Consider the following 19,554-nt stretch of genomic DNA (forward strand, 5'->3'; position numbering starts at 1 on the left):
GAGAGGCCCGCGTACCGGGAAAAAAAAAAAAAACAAAAAAAAAACAGACAAAAAAAACAACAGCTTGTGCAACTTCCCATTTTCCCACCCCCATATGTACATAAAGAAGGTACATGAATTATCCTAGAACTACAGAAATGCAGCTCCCAAATAGAAAGATAGAAACTACTCCACACCAAGAAGACAACTGTGACACAATACTATCTTCAAAAGCTGTTTTCAAAGTGGATGCAGAATTTACATAATATTCAACATGGGTGGATTAACTCTATTAAGCAAAGCAGGAAATTAACCAACAAAGGTAGAAACTATGCACCTACCACACACATGGGTCATGGCTTACCTTTCTGATACCTAATATTTACCAATATGCAATAAAACATGTTTCTGTTCCTGAAGTCATCCCTTCATCCCCGCTTGCAGCTTGAGGCAGCCTGGGCTCTGACCAACATTGCCTCGGGGACTTCAGAGCTGACAGGCGCCGTTGTGGATGGAGGGGCCATCCAGCCCTTGGTTGAACTCCTGTCTTCCACTCATATGACTGTGTGTGAACAGGCAGTGTGGGCCCTTGGTAATATAGCTGATGATGGACCAGAATTCAGAGACAACGTTATCTCGAGTGATGCCATTCCACATCTGCTGACCCTGGTTTCATCAAGTATACCAGTCACATTCCTGTGCAACATCGCGTGGACCTTGTCCAACCTGTGCCGGAACAAGAACCCGTACCCTTCTGATCACACAGTGAAGCAGATGTTGCCCGTCCTCTTCCAACCCCTATGGCACCCAGACGGAGAGGTTCTCTCGGACAGCTGCTGGGCCCTGTCCTACCACACCAACGGCTGCGATGCACACATCAGCCAAGTGGTGGACACAGGGGTCCTGCCCAGGCTGGTCGAGCTCATGAGAAGCTCAGAACTCAATGTCTTGACGCCCTCTCTGAGCATTGTGGGGAACATTGTCATGGGGACGGACCACCAGACCCAGCTGGCTCTGGACACGGCCATCCTGGCTGTGCGGCCCCAGCTCCTCCCACACCCTCGCTCCTCCATCCAGAAGGAGGCAGCCTGGGCCCTAAGCGATGCAGCCGCGGGGCACCGCCAGCACATCCAGCAGCTGATCGCTTGCGGTGCGCTGCCTCCCTTGGTGGCTGTTCTAGAAAACGGAGAATTTAAAGCCCAGTAAGAGGCTGTCTGGACAGTGGCTAACTTCACAACTGGGGGCACCGTAGACCAGTTGATCCAGCTTGTCCAGGCTGGAGTATTGGAGCCTCTAATAAATCTTCTCACCATCCCAGACACCAAAATTGTTATCACCCTCCTCAACGTCCTCTTTTTATCCTCCAGGAAGAAGAAACTGGCACAACCTTACCAGCTCGGGACCAAGATCGTGAATTCTTAAAGCACTTAACTAACACATACCAAAGCTCCACAACTCCTAAACCAGGGACCACCCAAAGAGTCACTTCTTTAAGAACCCCTTCCCCTTGGTGTACCACAGGTATAAAGCTTTTAAAACTGAATGATAATAAAATTTTCCACACTTTCACCTCCATCTAACAAACAAACAAAAAAAGGCATGTGTGAAGGTTATGGGCAGGTAGACAAGACCTCATAAGCCATGTTAGGGATGTGGAATTTCAACTGAAGACAATGAGAAGCCATTTCATGGCATTAATCAGAGAAATGACATCATCTTTGCATTTTAAAAAGATTACTCTGACTGCCTTTGGAAGAAGGCTGCCCCAGATGAGATTTTCTTACAAGGTGGAACTTGACCATTTCTCTGGGTTTGTGCCCAGGAGAAAATGGAGCATGGGTAGCTTGACTTTATATGTAACCTATGGATACCTGGTTTGTTTATTTGTTTGTTTTAATGCACTTGCATTGACCCACAGAACCATAGTTGGAGTACATCTCTTTTATTTTAGGTATGAATAGAATGGCGTTGGTAGAATTGGAATCATGTGGTTAGTTTATAATTTTAAGCCTGAAGCATGGCAAACTCTTGATGACATTTTTGTCATAATTTTTTGCATAATAACAAAGCCCCAACTGAATTTTCTTCTTTAATACACTTTAGCCTATTGCTCTTATAGAAGAGCAAAAATCTATCCTATTCGTCTTCAGTGAGTCAAGGCTGTCTCATGCACCTATAAAATGCACCATATTTTATACAGTAGATTCTCCATGAGTCAGGCGACTCAACTTTTTCACCTCTCTACAGGTGACCACGAATGACCACAAAAGTGCCAGGAGTACTGATTTGGGGGATACCAATAAATTGTAGAGAAAGCAAATTTGCAAATACAGAATTTGTGGATAATGAGAATCAACTGTATATTCCTGCAACCCAAGTTATATTGGGCCAGAGCATTTATTTCATTGTCTAATCATTTTGTTGAATTTTTTTGAGCTCTTGTAAGTCACTAACCATAGATAAAAGTTCTCTTTTCACTCTCTATCCACTCACCCTGAAATAAGCCTTTTTTAAGGCATGTTATCCCTAAAGGAAGGATATTGCTACCATCTTATTCTTTAGTCTGTACACTCCATGAGGGCAAAAGCTTGAACTACTCTTTTCACCACCAGGTGCCTGGGGACTGGCACAGAGCTTGTCACCTAACAAGTAGTCAATAAACATTGAATAATAAACTAAAGAATATTACAATATTTACCTCTGGTTTGAAACATTTACAAATATTAAGATATTTGTTCTAAATCATTCTCAATTATATGCAAAAGTTACATATATGTGTGTGTCTGTGTTTGTGTATTTATATATAAATACAGTTGGCTCTCTGTATCCAGTTCTGCATCCTCAGATTCAACCAACTGTGAATTAAAAATACTTGGGAAAAAAAATTCCAGAAAGTTTCAAAAAGCAAAACTTGAATTTTCCACATGCTGGCAACTATTTATATAGCACTTATATTTATAACTATTTACATAGCATTTATATTGTATTAGGTATTATAAGTAAGCTAGAGATGATTTAAAGTATATACAAGAGGATTGTGTAGGTTATATGCAAATACCACACCACTTTACATAAGGGACTTGAGCATCTAAGGATTTCGGTATCCATGAAAGCTCCTGAAACCAATCTGCTGTGGATATCGAGGGATGACCATATATGAACTATTTTCCCTCTCAAAATTTAGTTTATTACCATACTGAAAAGAATCATTCTAGATATAACCAAATATGTACACTTTATTTTTTAATATATGACTCTAAAATTTTATTTATGCACCTTAAAGTGATTTGTTTCTAGAAACGTTTACTAGGTTTTCCAGGGGGACTATTTATGCAACAAATATTTACTAAGCTTCTGCTACAAATAAGGTGCTAAAGAATTTTGCAGGAATAGAAATGTGAGACAACATTCTGACCTCAGACAGCACATAATTTACTGGAGGAGATAAGAGACTGATTTCTCTGTGAAAAAGACAGCCACTTTTTGTTCAGCAAAACAAATCACAAAAGACAGAAAGGGGTTTCAGGGGATTAACGTGTATCGATAAATTAAAAGGCAAATTTTTTTCTTTGAGATGTGACTTTTAACATGATAAGTTTCTGAATTTTTTTTTAACTTCAGATTCTGGAAAAACAATCTAAGCCTTTGAACTTCAAATTAAATCAATAAAGTTCTTTAAAATACAGAGATAATATGATGAAAACATCTCTCTCAAGTGGTGTGTTTTTTTAAAGAGAGGAACTCCACCTGAAATGTGCAACTTTCCCAGTTGTTTCAATCCTTAATTGTGGGTGGTTTCTGTGTGGGTGCAAAAATAAGGGTGGTAAAAGAAAATGGAAAACAATAATTCAATTGTCCAACTGAGAGCCATAAAAAGTCAAATATGCTTCCTCTACAGAGTTCAAAAGAAAATGTTATTTATATAAACAATTTAGGCATTTGGAAATGTTCCACTTTAATAGAGGACTTCCTGATTTATATAACCACATTTAAGTGGGTTGTAATGAGGGTTCGTAATAACTGATGGATTTTCTTTTGATTCAGCAAATGAGAAGGTAATTTGTTTCCTAGAATTTAATAAAATCACAGGTCTTTTTTTTGAAGAGTTCAGTTGTGTTTGGTAATGGCATTGTGTCTGGTTTGCTAACTTTTTCCTAAAAGATGCCCAAGAAGAGTCTCATGGCCACACTGTACCTTATGCATCCCAATATCATCAGACAAATGGTAGTAGTGATCTGTATGGATGAGTATCTGTAGCTCATAACTGAATTCTGAAGAAAATCTTCACAGAAGCATTTTCAATTTAAGAGCTTAATAGCTGAATTTTATTAGTTTAACTTGAAGAAAATAGGTGTGGTTTTTTCTTAGCTAAAATCATTTATGATCACTTAAGTACATTTCCTGGGGTGAATAAATATACTAGTTCTTTTTAACCTGAAATACAGGTTACTATCTCTCAAAGTGTTTCTATTCTATAAAGGAATCCCTTCAAAACACACAAAGCAAACTGTTTGCCATACCTCCCACACTAGACGATGTTCTTATTTATCACTTGGAAAACTGGATCAAATACTACGTTTCCATTAGACCTAACGGATGCATCCTTGAAGTGAATGAATTTATTTGGTAAAAGATTTATGCATTTTCCCCCAGTAATTCCTCTAACAAAGAAAATGAAAAAAATTTTTCAACCACTCCCTTGAAAAATGTCTTCTACTTCACACCCTCTGAGCAAGCATCAGTGATCACTCTCAGGCTTCTGTCCAGGCAATTTCACTTAACCACTGTATTACACTGATGCACACCCAGCTTCAGAGAGGTAATCTAACAACAAATATTTGCACCTGGGCAAAGCACTGCTTGCTCAGGAAGATACAATAAAGCCCATGTGAGTTAAAATGTCACTATTTTAAATTAATTTCCTAGAGTCTCACCTTTCAACGTATTTTCCAAAAGAATAAAGAAGAATTCAAAACATAAGGCACATTCCAGCCAATGCAGTATACAAAACTTGGTTCCGTTTGAGTTACCATCCGTCAATCTGTACACATAAGATTTGTAAGGGTTTAGAAAAAAGACATAACATATACTCTTCATTCTAAGAACTATTAAGCACTAACCTTGTTATTGCTATGTGTGCATATCTGTATTCAAAACAGAGTAAATACCTGAACACAAATACATGAGTTAAGTCAGAACTATCTGTACAATAATCAATATTATGAAATATATTTTGATCTGAATTACCTACTTCATGGACTCATTTCTCCACTCAGAGTTGGGAGCCAAAACCTTAGTTGACAAGTGCTTGTATGTAGCCTGTCTCTACCACAGGAATTTTCTGTTTAGGTATGTCTAAAGGAATAAGTCCCCACCTAGAATATTTACAAGCAAACTGACTCTCCTTCTTGGTAAATGTTTAATCTCTTGAGTGCAAAGTTCACATTGTCCAAGACTTTCCTGAGCACTACAATAGGCCATCACACAACATCACTAGCCAAGCTATTTATGGAAAACCACAACTGGACTTTCCAATGGTTTCCAAGATTACATAGAATGAATGAGCTTTGCCTCATATTAATGACTAATATTTTTATTGGCACCGGTTCAGCGTGACTAACAATAACTGATTTTGTTTTTAATGTAGACTTTTTTTAAGACTTGTAAAAGTGATTTCAAATTATAGGCACTAAATATGCATAACAAAAACCACAGCTTCAGACAGAGTCACAGTAATATCTTTGAGCTTCTACTTGTTCGAATGAACCACTGTAAAGAGTTTTCAAAAGAATAGTGTTTTACTTTCTGTAGAGATAGTTTTTTATTTCGTACTAGTAAGGTTTTAGGGCTGGTCACATGACATTAGCAATTCCCACACACATACCAGGATTAATGCAGTAGGTATTGTCTTTTGTATAATTATGGTTAAACAACGGTACATTTTGTTTCCAGTCTATCCATATACTTTATTATTTGAGGAGGCCTGAATCTTATACCAGATTGTAATCATTCTTTTCCCCTCCATCACCAATTTCTAATCCCCAGCCACTCAATTCCTAATTTACTCCTAACTCAATGTCTTTACTCAGTCCAGAAAAACGAAGTAGTATAAAAAGTGGGCAGTTAGAACAGCTGTGGGAAGTTAAGTTGGATGGCCTCCCACTGGGCCAGCGCTGTGGTAGGCAGATAAAAGGAAGCAATCAAAAGTTCACAGGCAGCTCAATCATCCTTAGAGGAGGGAGCCTCTTGCTGCTGTAAGATGGAAATGAGGTGCTCAAAGGAGAGTACAGGATGCTGCCCTGCTTGGGACTTCAGTTCTGGAAACAACTGACCTGCTCCCTGAGCCACAGGAATTCCCCACTGGGTCCCAGACAACTAATCCCATTTTGCTTCCTTCCAAGCCAGCACTGTCTCACTGGCACCAAAAAACAAACAAACAAACCGGCAAGCACAAGGCCAGAAGGGTGGGAGCAGATGGGGACAGCTGAAGAGTGGGGCCGATTTACAGGATAGACACAGGCCTACGTGCCTAACAAGCTCCCGGAACAGCTTCCACAAGTTGAGTCATCATACTGATATAGTAACAGAACCCTCTTTTCCTTACTTTGCTCAAAATCTGTTTTTTGCCCTGTTCCACCGTAAGCACACTGAAAACAGACATCTTACTCATCTTCCACCCCCTCCCACCACCATAACTTATATGCAGAAAGTTTGCAAATGCCTTGACTTTACAAGTTGTTTTGCACTGACATTGCTCCCTTATAAAAGATGAGCTTTTTTTGTAAGTCATCGTCTTCAGTGGTTACATCAATGATAAGTCTCAAGGCTACTCTGGCTGACAGTATTATGGCTATTATTCAGTGCTAAGAGTCACAGCTGTCCCTACTTCATTCCTCTTATTAAATCAGAGGAATAAAGAAGAAGCTGAAACTGGGGCTTCAACAGGCTATTTTTTTTTTAACTTTTCATTTTATATTGGAGTATAGCCAATTAACAATGCTGTGACAGTTTCAGTGGCTCAGCAAAGCAACTCAGCGGAACATATACATGTATCCATTCTCCCTCAAACTCCAATCTAGGCTGCCACATAACATTGAGCAGAGTTCCCTGTGCTATACAGTAGGTCCTCATTGGTTTAAAGAGAGCTGAAACTTTGTATCTTCCCCTGTGGAACTGAAGCTAATGAAGGTAGGTAAGGATAGTTCTTGCACTCCATGCACACCAGCCTTACCCATTATTCTCAGGGATACATTCTTAGATCATCACTGTCCTTGGTGCAACAGCCTGCGTTAGCCTCACAATTCCTCCATGTTTGGAATGATTATTCAAAGTCTTCTATTTCTTTATTATATACATAGTTATTTTTAACTATTTACAGTGCATTTGGGGGCTCAGTAAAAGGATAAAAAGTGCTGGATGGTGAGGATATGGGAATATATCTATATTTTTACATTAGTTGTTTCAGAAATAATTTTTGTTTATAAATCTCTGTCCTCTAAGTTAGGTTTTCCTAACAAAGCATTGGTGTTTAAATCAAATTCCCAATATGAGTTAAATAAGTCTCCTGATTGAAAAGTAGTGAGCCATAACATCTACCCCTATATAGTATTCACCTTCCACTCCCCAGTCCTGGATTTAATTCCTCAAAGCCCTGAAAGCATCAGAACTTAATATTCAGCGCCTATCATAAGCTTTCACATACTGATCAATTCACACCTTTCCAACCTAATCTGCAAGAGCCACAACAATAACATCCATCTAGACAAAGTGGAAAGAGAGAAACAGAGCAAAGTTGAGATATCAAGTTCACCACAACGGGGGGAAATCGCCTACCATCCATCTGCCTGCAAGGTCAAAGAGCATAATGATTAAAAAACGCCCACCTCTGCCATTACTCCATGTGGCTTCAAGAAGGAATTTTAAGTAAGAAGCTTAAAGGAAATTGTGAAATCTGCAGAAATATATTTATTGCACTGTTAAAAAGTAAAAGACCAACTAGAAGCAGTCTAAGTGTACCAAAGAGATTATTTCATAAATTCATGTACATGAACCTATGGAATATTTTAAAATCATAAAATCATTAAAAATTACAATATCTATAAAAACCCAGAAGTATTTGCTAGAATCCTCTTTATAAAGGAGAAGTAACAAATTATATACACTATGTAGTTATATGTAGTATATTAATTATATTAGAAAAAGATACACAGAAGTGAAAAAGTTGTTTATAAGGAAAATTATATCATTTATACAACAATTTAACCGAAGGTTTACCATGAGTCAGACCCTGGGTCAGGTGCTAAAGTGAAATGATTGAAAGAAAAAAAAAAAAAGATCTGGCCTCTGCCTTCTTGGATTTTACAGTCTCATTACTAAGTGAAAATAACTGCTGTTATGTGAGTATGTGGGTGTTCTTTCTTCTAAATAATAATGCTACTATATTAGTATTTTAGTAATATAACCGAGGCTTTTGTCTGGTGAGGTGTATTCCAAAGCCAATGTTGGGGGCTAGACATTTATGACACAAACATCATGAAATGGCACACAGGATGACAACTGTTCCAGCTGTCAGTGTCACGTGATCACTGATGCTGACCTTCCGCGTGTGTCCTGTAAAGAGGAGGAAGGCACGCTGCCTGAGGCCCATGTGGCAGCCTTCTCCCTCCTTCCTAGGGGCTCCCTACCTACACCTCAGCCAAGTCAGGCTCAGCCGCCTCTCCCCACAGAGCTGAGGGTGTATAGAGCCCCTCATGATCCCAAGACCAGCCACCTCCACACCCCCTCAGCATACCTATCACTCCTAAAGGAGCAGACAAATCAAGCAAACACCTGGCACAGCTCCTCTGAAAGAGGCCAGCTGGGCCATGTGACGACTGCATAACACGAACCCCACACCAGAAACAGCTTGTGTGAGGACTGTGCACGTGATTTCTCCAGACGGAACTTTTGTGAATGTAACAAACTAAAGCCACACAATGAATCGGAAACTCATTCGGCTTATCTTCTCCTGAGAGCTCTTTCCTTTCGCAGCTAGGTTTGGACCTGATACTTTAGGTTTTCGAAAACAATAAAAATGTATTTTTTAGAAATACATATATAACTGACAAAACTATATAAGAAAAAGAAAAGGCAGAGGAAGGAGAGGAATATGATTGTGGAGAAGCATGTCAGGGATTCCAAAGCCCTGCTACTCAAAGAGGTCCGTGGACTACTGACACTGACATCACCTTCAAGTGTGTTAGAAACACAGAATCACACACTCCATTTGAGACCTTCTGAATCATAGTCTGCACTTAATGAGATCTCCAGGTGTATCATATACACATTTAAGTTTGGGAGTCATTATTCTAAATGCTTGTAATATTCTATTTTTACCTGGAAGGTAAGTACACTTAGTATATTATTCTCTAAAATGTACGCACATATTTTATACAGTCTTCTGATTGCGTGACTCTAATCCAGCCTACAAATGGACCCCATGGCTACAAACTGGCAAGTAGGGATTGTTAAAATGTGGGGAAAAGAATGCTACATGAATCTGATCTTCAAACAGTAAAAACTCAGATACAGATAAAACTTGAGACCACATAACCCAACCTCTTCACTTATGGGAAATGAAACCACCCGATTCAGGAAGGGGTATACCTTCCCCAGGGTCAGATTGCTAAATATCTGTGGCAAAATCAGATGAGGGCTCAAGTCTCCTGATGCCCAGTAATGTTCTGTGTCCTACATTAATACTGGTTAATACGTCCTGACCGATTTTTTTTCTTTTAAACAAATACTGAAGGTAAAAGAGAAATCAGTATTAAGTTTAAAAAAAAAGTAAGATAATTCTTAAACCAGTACCTTGTACATTTAATGGCAGATGACCAATATGTATTTGTTTGAATGAATGATTCACTTTGAGGCAAAGAAAAACAGTGTTATCCACATCTTCTCAAAGGACTGAACTGAATTATAGAATGATTAAGTAATTTCCTTATGGAAAAAACCACAGAGCTCAATTTTAAAACAATTCATAATACTCTCCTCCACAGAAACCAAAAAAATCACCCTTAGGCTTTTATCAAACTCAGAATATTTGACATATTTGGTATTTGGGTGTGTGAATCTGTTTGATTTCAATCAAGTCATTATCTGAAGTTAGACTTCTAAAATTATTACTTAGAATATTGAAAAATATCACAACTCACCAATACTAATTTCATCATCTGTTTCAGCATCACCAATACATTCAAACTGGAAATCTTGCAGTGACTGGGAAAATTTCTGTACTGCCATAGACAGATCTGTAATTAAAAGTTTAAAAAAAAATCATAAGTTGAAGGTACAATACCATGGAATACTCAAGAGTTTCCACATGTATTTACATAACTTTGCTGCTAATGCTATATGAACCAGAACCTTTTTAAATACCAGCTTGACAAATTTAAGCAGAATTTAAAGAGACTACTAAAGAAATATTTTAGGGATTAGATCTGCTCTGCTTCCAAAGATTTGCCCCTTTAAGAAAGTTTTGGTGCCAGTTGTGTATTATCTGGAAGCCAATTTCCCAAAGCCTTTATCAAAGAATTACCATTCATTCCCTATAAATGGAGCATTTATTTAAAAAAAAAAAAAAGACGAAGAAGAAGAAGAAGAAGAAGGAATGCTACCCAGGTTACTGGTGGGAAAAAAAAAGAAAAGTAGCGAACCTTTGATTAGAAAGGGTCACTGATGTTATTCTATACAGACAGGGAATGTGGAGCAGATAGGGAATGTGTTTTTACCAATAAACACATTCTCATTCTAAGGTGAAAGGCCACCAGAAAAGTTGTTTACGAATAACCTTGTGATTTATAGGAGACCTCAAGCTAAACATACTCCTCAGTCCTGACTTCAGTCTGAACAAATTCCAGAGAGTGACTAAATCCAGAAGAAGAATTCTTCCTTAATCATGGAGAGAATAAAGAAAAGCCCAGAATAATGAGAAGTAAATTCCTGGGAGGCAAAAGCCTGGGATGCAACCTAACAGTGACTAAGAATGCAGACTCTGGAGCCAAGACGGCCTGGGTTGAAATCCAAGTCCTACCATTTACTCATTATGTGACCTTGGGCAAATTTTTTTAACTCCTCTGGGCCTCTATTTCCTCATCTGTAAAGAGTGAATAACAGTAGTATAACCACTTTATAGAGCTGTTTTGAGGACTAAGTAAGGTAACATTTGCAAAGCATTTAGAACAGAACCTGGCACTTAATAAGCACTATTTATGTTTGTTAAATAAAATTAAATTAATCTGACAGTGCAGCATCAGGGAAGCTTTAGAGGTCCCAACTCTCAGAGCTACTGTGATCTTCCATGCTAACCCTTCACAGAAGTCTATGCCCGTAGGAAACACATTTTTATGGAAGTCTGTCTACACTTTATTTAATGTTATCTCCCATCGATCAATTCTGATACCTTGAATGCTTAACATTTAATTCAAGCAATAGGACTTGACAAAGACTCTCTCCTTGACCAATCTTCAGTCAGGCTCCTCTGAGCCCTCTTCTTGACTATGCCTCTACTTTGGCTCTCTGTCCTCACTGGGCCTACATAGACCAGTTTTAGCAAAAATCCTGCCAAGTCAGTTTACAGAATATCTAAACTGATATCTGATCAAATTCCCCATCCCCCACCTTTGATGCTTAAGCCCTTGACCTGCCTTCACCAAGAATCCTCCAAACCTTTACATCTTCTCCTCTTAGTAACTTTCCATCCACTGACAGCCCCCTCTAGCCCCGCCACCCAAAATGCTCCTCGGCTATAAATCCGCATTTGTTCTTGTTGCATTCAGGGTGGAGCCTGAACTCTCTCCCCTATTGTGACACTCTCGACATCTACAGCATCCGACCTGAATAAAGTCCTCCTTACGATTTTAACTAGCATCAGAATCATTTTTCTTTAAGAGAACAATTATGGCCCGATGCCTAGATGTGACACCACGACTTAATGTGGTAACCCACCACTCATGAAGCTGCAAGCCCAGGTACCGTAAGCACCCATGAGTGAAGAGGTCTCCAAACAAGAAGGTCACTTACTGCACCATGTGAATCAAGAACTCACCAACACCCTCACCAACAGGAATTCTGAAGACCACAGGTCTTGAGCTTCAGAGAGGCTTTTAACACACACACACACACACACACACACAAAGACTGAGATTTTTTTTAATCTTGTTTGAAAAAATAAATTGTGCTCTGGAAAGAGGGTATTACTAACTCACAGACTAACACCTCTTCCCAAAAGAGGGGTAGAACTTTGGTGCCAGCTGCACATTCTACTTAAGAGGTACTTTGGATTTAGGAGAATAGAAAGGTCTATCGGTTTAAGAATGGTTCTGCTTTGGGCTCTCAGGAAGAAAGATGAAAAGAGCCTCCTTAGTGGATTGTTAGTCAATGAGAAAAACAAAGGCTTCATCAGAACTAGACTTCACCAATTGGCTGTGAGGCCCTAGACAAATCATTCGTCCTTCACAAGACCTGTTTTTCTTACCTATGGAACAGAGAACGAATACTCATCTCACAGGTTGTTATAAAAACTAAATGAGGTCTGTGCCTTGTACAGACTAGGCAACTTAATAAATGGCATCAGTTGTTATCATTCAAGCACAGCTCAAAAGGTGGGAAAGTTGACTGGCCTTCCAGACAAGAGGGACCCATGCATTCAAAAGTATGCCTTTATCGGACACTGCATAGCTCTGGCTAAGGGTAAAGAAATCATAACACCTATATCAAATGTTATGAGAAGACAAAAAAAAAAAAAAATCAGACTCCTAGGATAATTTTTAAGCCAAGCTGTGTGCAGGTACTCTCTGTGAGAAAGGGGAAAAACATTCCATTTAACGTTTATTTTTCTATGTACAATATACAGGCCTTATGCTAAACTGGATTTGAAGTCACAGATGGAATTCCTAAAGCAGAGTGGGGGTAGTAGGTAATATGGGAGGATCAGGATGCTTAGGAATCTTGTAAGAGATAGCCTTCCTTCTCTCCCCTCATCACCACAAGTTCCTCTGAGTTTCCGCTCAAACTCAAGGAGATACCTGGAAGCTTTGTCCTAGGGCAGGGGTCCCCAACCCCCAGGCCAGGACTGGTAGTGGTCCGTGGCATGTTAGGAACTGGGCTGTACAGCTGGAGGTGAGTGGCAGGCGAGCAAGTGAAGCTTCTTCTGTATTTACAGCCGCTCCCCATCACTCCCATTACCGCCTGAGCTCTGCCTCCTGTCAGATCAGTGGCAGCACTAGATTCTCATAGGAGCTCGAACCCTACTGTGAACTGTGCACGCAAGGGATCTAGGCTGCGCCCTCCTTATGAGAATCTAACTCCTGATGATCTGGCTGGGGAGAGGCTGCAAATACAGATTATCATTAGCAGAGAAGTCTGACTGCACAGAGACCATAATAAATCATTTGCTTGCAGATTCATATCAAAGCCCTATCAGTGAGTGGCAAGTGAAAACAAGCTCAGGGCTCCCAGTGATTCTGCATTATGGTGAGGTATATAATTATTTCATTATATATTATAATGTAATAATAATAGAAATAAAAAGTACACAATAAATGTAATGTGCTTGAATCATCCTGAAACCATCCCCCCTACCCCAGTCTGTGGAAAAATTGTCTTCCATGAAACCGGTCCCTGGTGCCAAAAAGGTTGGGGACCGCTGTCCTAGGGAACTCCTGACATAAAACCCCACAACCAAACATTTCTTCCTAGACCATTCTTTGCTTCCCGTGGCCTTGCTCCTTGACTGAGAAAGGTAAGCTGCTTCGTCCTTTCACAGAGATCTCAGTGAGTACACTGTAAAAATTCCCATCCCTGAACAAGAACACAGGAGCCCACTGTCCATATAGCCAAGGGATCGAGAGTATAAGCTCTAGTGGCAGATGAGATGGGTTAGCTTCCTGCTCCTACCAATCAGTGGCATGATCATGGGCAGCCTTCATAACCTCTCTGTACCTCATCTGTTAAGTGGAACAGAACCCATCTCTCAGGGTTATTGTGAGGAGTAAATGAGTTAATACAGATGAAGCATTTAGAACAGTGTCTGACATACAGCTAAGCACTTAAAAGGTGTTGGCTGTTTCCCTGTTGAAAGTCTCAGAAAAGAAAGGAAAAGGGAAAATTTCAGGAATGAAGGTGGCAGCTGTTAGGCCTTAGACAACCTTGGAAAGTGCTCAATAAAACAGTCTGTTGATTGCAGTTTCAAATTCTCTCTTGGTGCACTGCAATCACGCCGTGACAGAGACTACCTGATTATTCAGTATTTCTGTGTAAGAGATGGGTGTCTATTTCAATGCTGGATAGAATCAACAATTCATGAATGATCTTCATGAAGCATAATGAGACATAATGAAGCATAATGAGACAGGACTATACAAGAAAATATGGTTCTCAACTAGTTCAGATAATCCCCAAAATAAAGGGGAAGTTTGAAAAATTACTTATTTTCAACTTCAAGTGTCTGAGTTCTTGATTTTCCTTTTGTTTGTTCTCATTTTCCAAAACCCAAAGTAATGATGAGGTCAAAAATATGACCAAAGTGAAGAACTTATGATATTTTCTGGCAGGCATATGGATCAATATGAAAAATGAGGAATCCAGTTCACACTTTTAATTTTGGCTCCATCTCCCACTGAGTGCAATTCTTAACTAGAAAGAGCAACACCTTTCACCGACTTATTACTCCATGGAACACACTCTTCCCTAATTGTCTAAGATTTCTAAACAATGGTCAGATGCACAAAACAGAAGTACCGGTACTAAATCCTTGTAAATAAAATTGATTCACATCCAGTTATATAGACCTTGCATTTAAAACCTACTTCAGTTCTTAAAGTTTATTGTTGAATTTTAAAGTATCAAACTGTGTAATGATAGAATCTACATTTCTCTTAAATACAAAAAGAAAGATCAAATGTATAAAGCATGACAAGCAGGGAATCTAGCTTAGGCAAGACTGTCTCTTTCTCCCTATTTCTACTCAACTATTAGAACATGAAGACAAACAAGGAAAAAAAATCCCAGTCGGAGCCACCCTGGCTCTGTTCAAGGTGAAGGTGGAGGAGTAACATTTACTAGGGGTCAAAGTTGTACATAGTAAAGGTGCTGCAAGTATCACTCATATCATATCCTTTCTATTTACCTAATGAGTTAAGCATAGGGTGTCTTCACATGTATTCACATTATAACTTGGAAGAATTACAGTAGGCTTTAGTTAGTCAGCAATGTTTTTATATCAAAGAGTTAACCCATAGCACCCACGATTAGATGATGCTAATGAAGCACTAAAACTTCATTTCATTAGAAGCACTTCAACCTCATTAGAGAAATAAAAAACACTTAGTAAATATTTAATTACAACTCTTCTTACACACAGACTTAAGAGCTAGAGTTACCTGTTACTTTAGAAGTGTCAATGGAATTACTTTTACAATGTTAGCTATATTTATCTCAGAACAAGTACAACCATCCAGTCCACTGGTCTAAGGTAGTTTTTCTTGGAATCTAGTTGCTCTGGGATTAGATTTAAGCAAGATTCAGAGGAGCAGACATATGTGTCATAGAATTATTACCATCACACTACAGTGCAGAAGGAACACAGGATGAAGCCATGGGAATACAAAGGTAAGAACAGAATATATCCTTCCCTCAAAAGGGCACAGTCCTATAGGAACATGAGGTATGTAAATAAATCATATCAGAGGACAATGGATAAAGTCTCCGACAGAGGCTAATAATAACAACATCACCGCAGACAGTACTTACTATGTGCCTGATACTTATCCAAGAACTTAATGTAAACTAAAACCATTAATCCTCACAACAGCCTCATGAAGTAGATATCATCACTCCCATTTTACAGATGAAGGAACTGAGGCACAGAGAGTTAAGTGACATCCCCAAGGTTGCTCAAGCTAGTAAATGACAGCAAGAATTTCGACCCAGGGAGCCTGGCTCCAGAGTCCCCACTTAACCACACTGCCAGACGGCACCGTGCACAGAGGTAACAAATAAGAAGGCACAATCAGTCCAGCTGGAGTGCATGGGGGAAGGCTCCTCAGAGGATTCAATGAAGACAAGAATTTGAAAGACATGACAACACACCAGGAAAGGCCACATTAACAAAATGTCCAAAAGCTTTCAAAAGGCAGCTTCTACCTACATATCCAAACACCTCTATCATGACTCATATCAAGCTGAGTACCAACAGCAACAGACCATCCAGTCTCTTGTACCTATTTTTATATTGTTATTCCACCTCCTTAGGATACACTCTTCTCCCAAGTTCTCTTTCAAGATATCTCTCTCTCAAGTCCCCATTTCCTCCAAAAAGCTCTTCCCGATCCCTTTCAATGTGGCATTATCACCTCCTTTATACCTCCTACTACATGTTGTGACGCTCTTGCTGTGCTTTCTCTATTTTACCTTTTATCAAGTTATTCATAAACCTAGGTTATCCACCTTATTTTAAATAGTGTTTTAAAGGTAGAAAACTTTATCATCAATGAATACTACCCAAGTATCCACTACCATATCTTGTATACAATTAGAGCTCAACTGTTGAAACCATTAATTTCCACAAGGTGGATAAATACTTAAGCCTTCCAGATGTAAAATATGAGTTATCCACTTTCCAATACAAGAAGCTTTCATATACATTCACAATAATGATAGCAATGGTGTCGGTAAGATGTTTTACTCTTTCCAAGTTCTTATGTATTTTTCTTAATTCTCACACAAAGCTATGAGGGCTGAAGCTCTGAAAAGTTAGGTAATAACTTAATTTGCCCAGAGTCTAAGAGCTCGACTCCAACCTGGACTGCTTCCCAAATTGGATGTTCTTTCTACTACATACCATAGCTACTTCCCAAAGAGTAACAAGCATTAAAACCAGGGAGCATGTGACCTTTAGACAACATCTAATTAATCCCTTACCTGCTGTATAAAATCTAAGATAGTAAGACTCTCTGTACTGAGCTATATGAGTGAGCTAGGTATGCTTATTAGCCTGGAATAAGCTACCAGCAAACATATATTAGATGGTCTAAAAGTCAAAGGAAATGCACATTCTTTCTTGTACTTTCTAGTGCCACAAGATAACTGAATAACGTTCTAGGTGTTAAGCTTCTTAAAGGTAGGTATATATTCTTCATCTCTCTTCACCATTAGTGCCCAAAAGAAAGCAGACAGAAAAGAGAACAGAGGGACCAGGAAGAGAAAAGTGTACACCAACTACCAATGCATTCGTAACATAAGAATCCACCATAGATAAATTACTGAAAAGCTTATGGTACTGGGAACATGAATATCACTGCAAGCCTTAATAATACATTATATAGGAGAATACGTCAAGGAATTACCAAATAAGCCTTGGCTTTTAATACCTGCAGTTATGCTTTTAATGTTCTCTCAGAGAGCTACAAATGTCAGATTGTTAGATGGAGAAAAGTCAGAGGAAAAGAACACTGGATTTGTGGCAAATTATAAGAAAGAAACACAATGAGAACTTCTTGTCAGTAAGAATCATTCCTATGGCTCTTATTTGAACAAAGTTTGAAAATGCCTACTTTTCTATTTTCTATTTTACATAAATGGCTAGAAAATCATGGTTATCCAATATTATTAAAGAAAGTCTTCCTAAAGAAGGTCCAAGACAAAGCTTGGTATTAGTAATCACTCAATAAATATATGTTGAGGTGAAGTGAAATTAACTGAATGACTTGTAATAATGGAATCAAGGAATTCTCTTTCCTTGAAGCCCTAGAGAAACACTGCCGTGTCCATGGGAGGTGAATGGAGACAGAATCACCAGAGGGCAATGGGGCACTGATGCTATTCTTCACCCCCCTGGAAATGCAAAAGGCACAGATTACACTAGGCCACTAAATTAACTTATTGTATTCGAGGATGGAACAACATGATTGTTTTGGCATGGTAAAACAAATTAGCCTAGCTTTAAACAGCCTCATTCATTTCCACACCAGATATGCATTCAGGGTTATGTGAGGGATGTGCTCAGACAGGGAAAAAAAAATCCTTCCTTAGAATCAATCATTCTTTCATGTTATGGACTAAATAAGTGTGCACAAGACTCAGACAGACATGGACACCAATCCACCACTTACTGAAATATGGCTTAGAGCAAGCACTTAGCTTCTCTAAATCTCAGATTCCTCATGTACAAAAGGAAGATACTAATCCCTTACAAAACTGTCATGAATATTAGGTGAAATGGACTTAGCACAGTGCCTGGTACAGAACAGAAACTTGAAATTCTGGTTCTCAACAAATGCTAACTATTAAACCACTATTTATTATGATGGCAAATGCAGCATATGAAATATTTTCATTGTAAGCATAACATATTTAATCTGTGTATTAAATTACTATCTTCAGGAGAGGTTCAGTGAAAATAAATAGTGGTACTGCCCTCTAATGAAGACCAAGCAGTTTGTAATCCCATAAATGGTATGCGTCTGGCAAGCAGTTCCAGAAGATTCCAGCCTAAAAACAACAAACAGGAACCAACACTTGGCCAGATTTATCCATAGTTTCTATAAAGCTACAAATTCCATAAAAATTAAAAACGAAAACCACAAAGACTTCACTATTGCTACAACCCAAGTTAAAAATAGAAAGTTGAAAGGATGAAATAAATCATCCATCTTTCTACCCTGGGGGAAAAACTTGGGGGGCGGGGGGCAGGGGGCAGGGGGAAGGGGAGGCGAAGGAAACAATAGCACACTGCAGTTTCTCTGGATTTTCTTCCTGCCTCAATAAGCATTCCTTTGAGATTTCTCTTCCTCATACTCTTTCCTTCAGGAAAGATAAACCTATCTTTAGCCACCTTGTTTTAGCTCAATACATGTTTTTTTTTTTAAAGTACTACTTATGTATCTATATACAGGCAACTCCTAAGTGGTGAATTAAGTTTGGATGCTGGAATTCCAAACAAAATTTTATAAAATATCCCACTTGACTTTTTCGATTTAACTAAAAAATATTGAGTTATCCAGCATGGAGGACCTTGCAGGTTTCCTAGGCTTCTCAGCAACACTGGTTATGGCCTGGCATGCTTTCCTGGACTTCCTGGTCTACCTTCCCACCTCTTCCTTAGTCCAATCATTGTTTTCTGGGCATTTACAACTTATGCCCTTATTAATAGATTTGGTAATGGAAAGTGTTTAGTGTTCTAGCTTCACTTCTAGCCCTCTTTTCTCTTGACTACCTGAAGTATGTCTCTGCCCAAGATAATGACTCTGGAAGAGCATTTTGTGTTACCTTATCTTTCATGTCACCTATCAGCCTATTTCCAGCTCTTAAAACTTACTTCCCTTTTCCACCAGCTCCTTCGTGGTATCATATGACGAACACATTTGTGATAAAATCATCATTTGACTAGTTTAATCTCCTTTTTAAAGCATCCCACTAAATTATTACCTACTAGGCAAGTCAAGCATATTATCTTTCCTCTATGTTTTTTAGGCCATCTTTTTTCTCAAACTGGTCTTTGTACCTTCAATGTTCCAGCCAAACAAAACAATCTAA

At 38.9% G+C, this 19,554-nt stretch overlaps 2 protein-coding genes across 4 annotated transcripts in view; one reads left to right on the forward strand and one right to left on the reverse strand.

Moving 5' to 3' along the window:
* The window catches only part of ARHGAP42 (Rho GTPase activating protein 42), a 289,662-nt gene that overhangs the window by 208,427 nt on the left and 61,681 nt on the right, over positions 1-19,554 (reverse strand). For all 3 annotated transcript variants that reach the window (XM_024115293.3, XM_024115292.3, XM_055091433.1), the window contains exon 2: positions 10,176-10,271. In XM_024115293.3, coding sequence (XP_023971061.1) covers positions 10,176-10,271 — 96 coding nt within the window. The remainder of the gene's footprint in view (positions 1-10,175; positions 10,272-19,554) is intronic.
* On the forward strand, positions 382-1,559 carry LOC112062043 (importin subunit alpha-8-like). The gene is given in 2 exon segments (XM_024115302.1): positions 382-1,330; positions 1,333-1,559. Coding segments are annotated over 2 exon segments (1,176 nt in total).

Source organism: Physeter macrocephalus, chromosome 16, assembly GCF_002837175.3.
Source record: "Physeter macrocephalus isolate SW-GA chromosome 16, ASM283717v5, whole genome shotgun sequence".
Taxonomy (NCBI): domain Eukaryota; kingdom Metazoa; phylum Chordata; class Mammalia; order Artiodactyla; family Physeteridae; genus Physeter; species Physeter macrocephalus.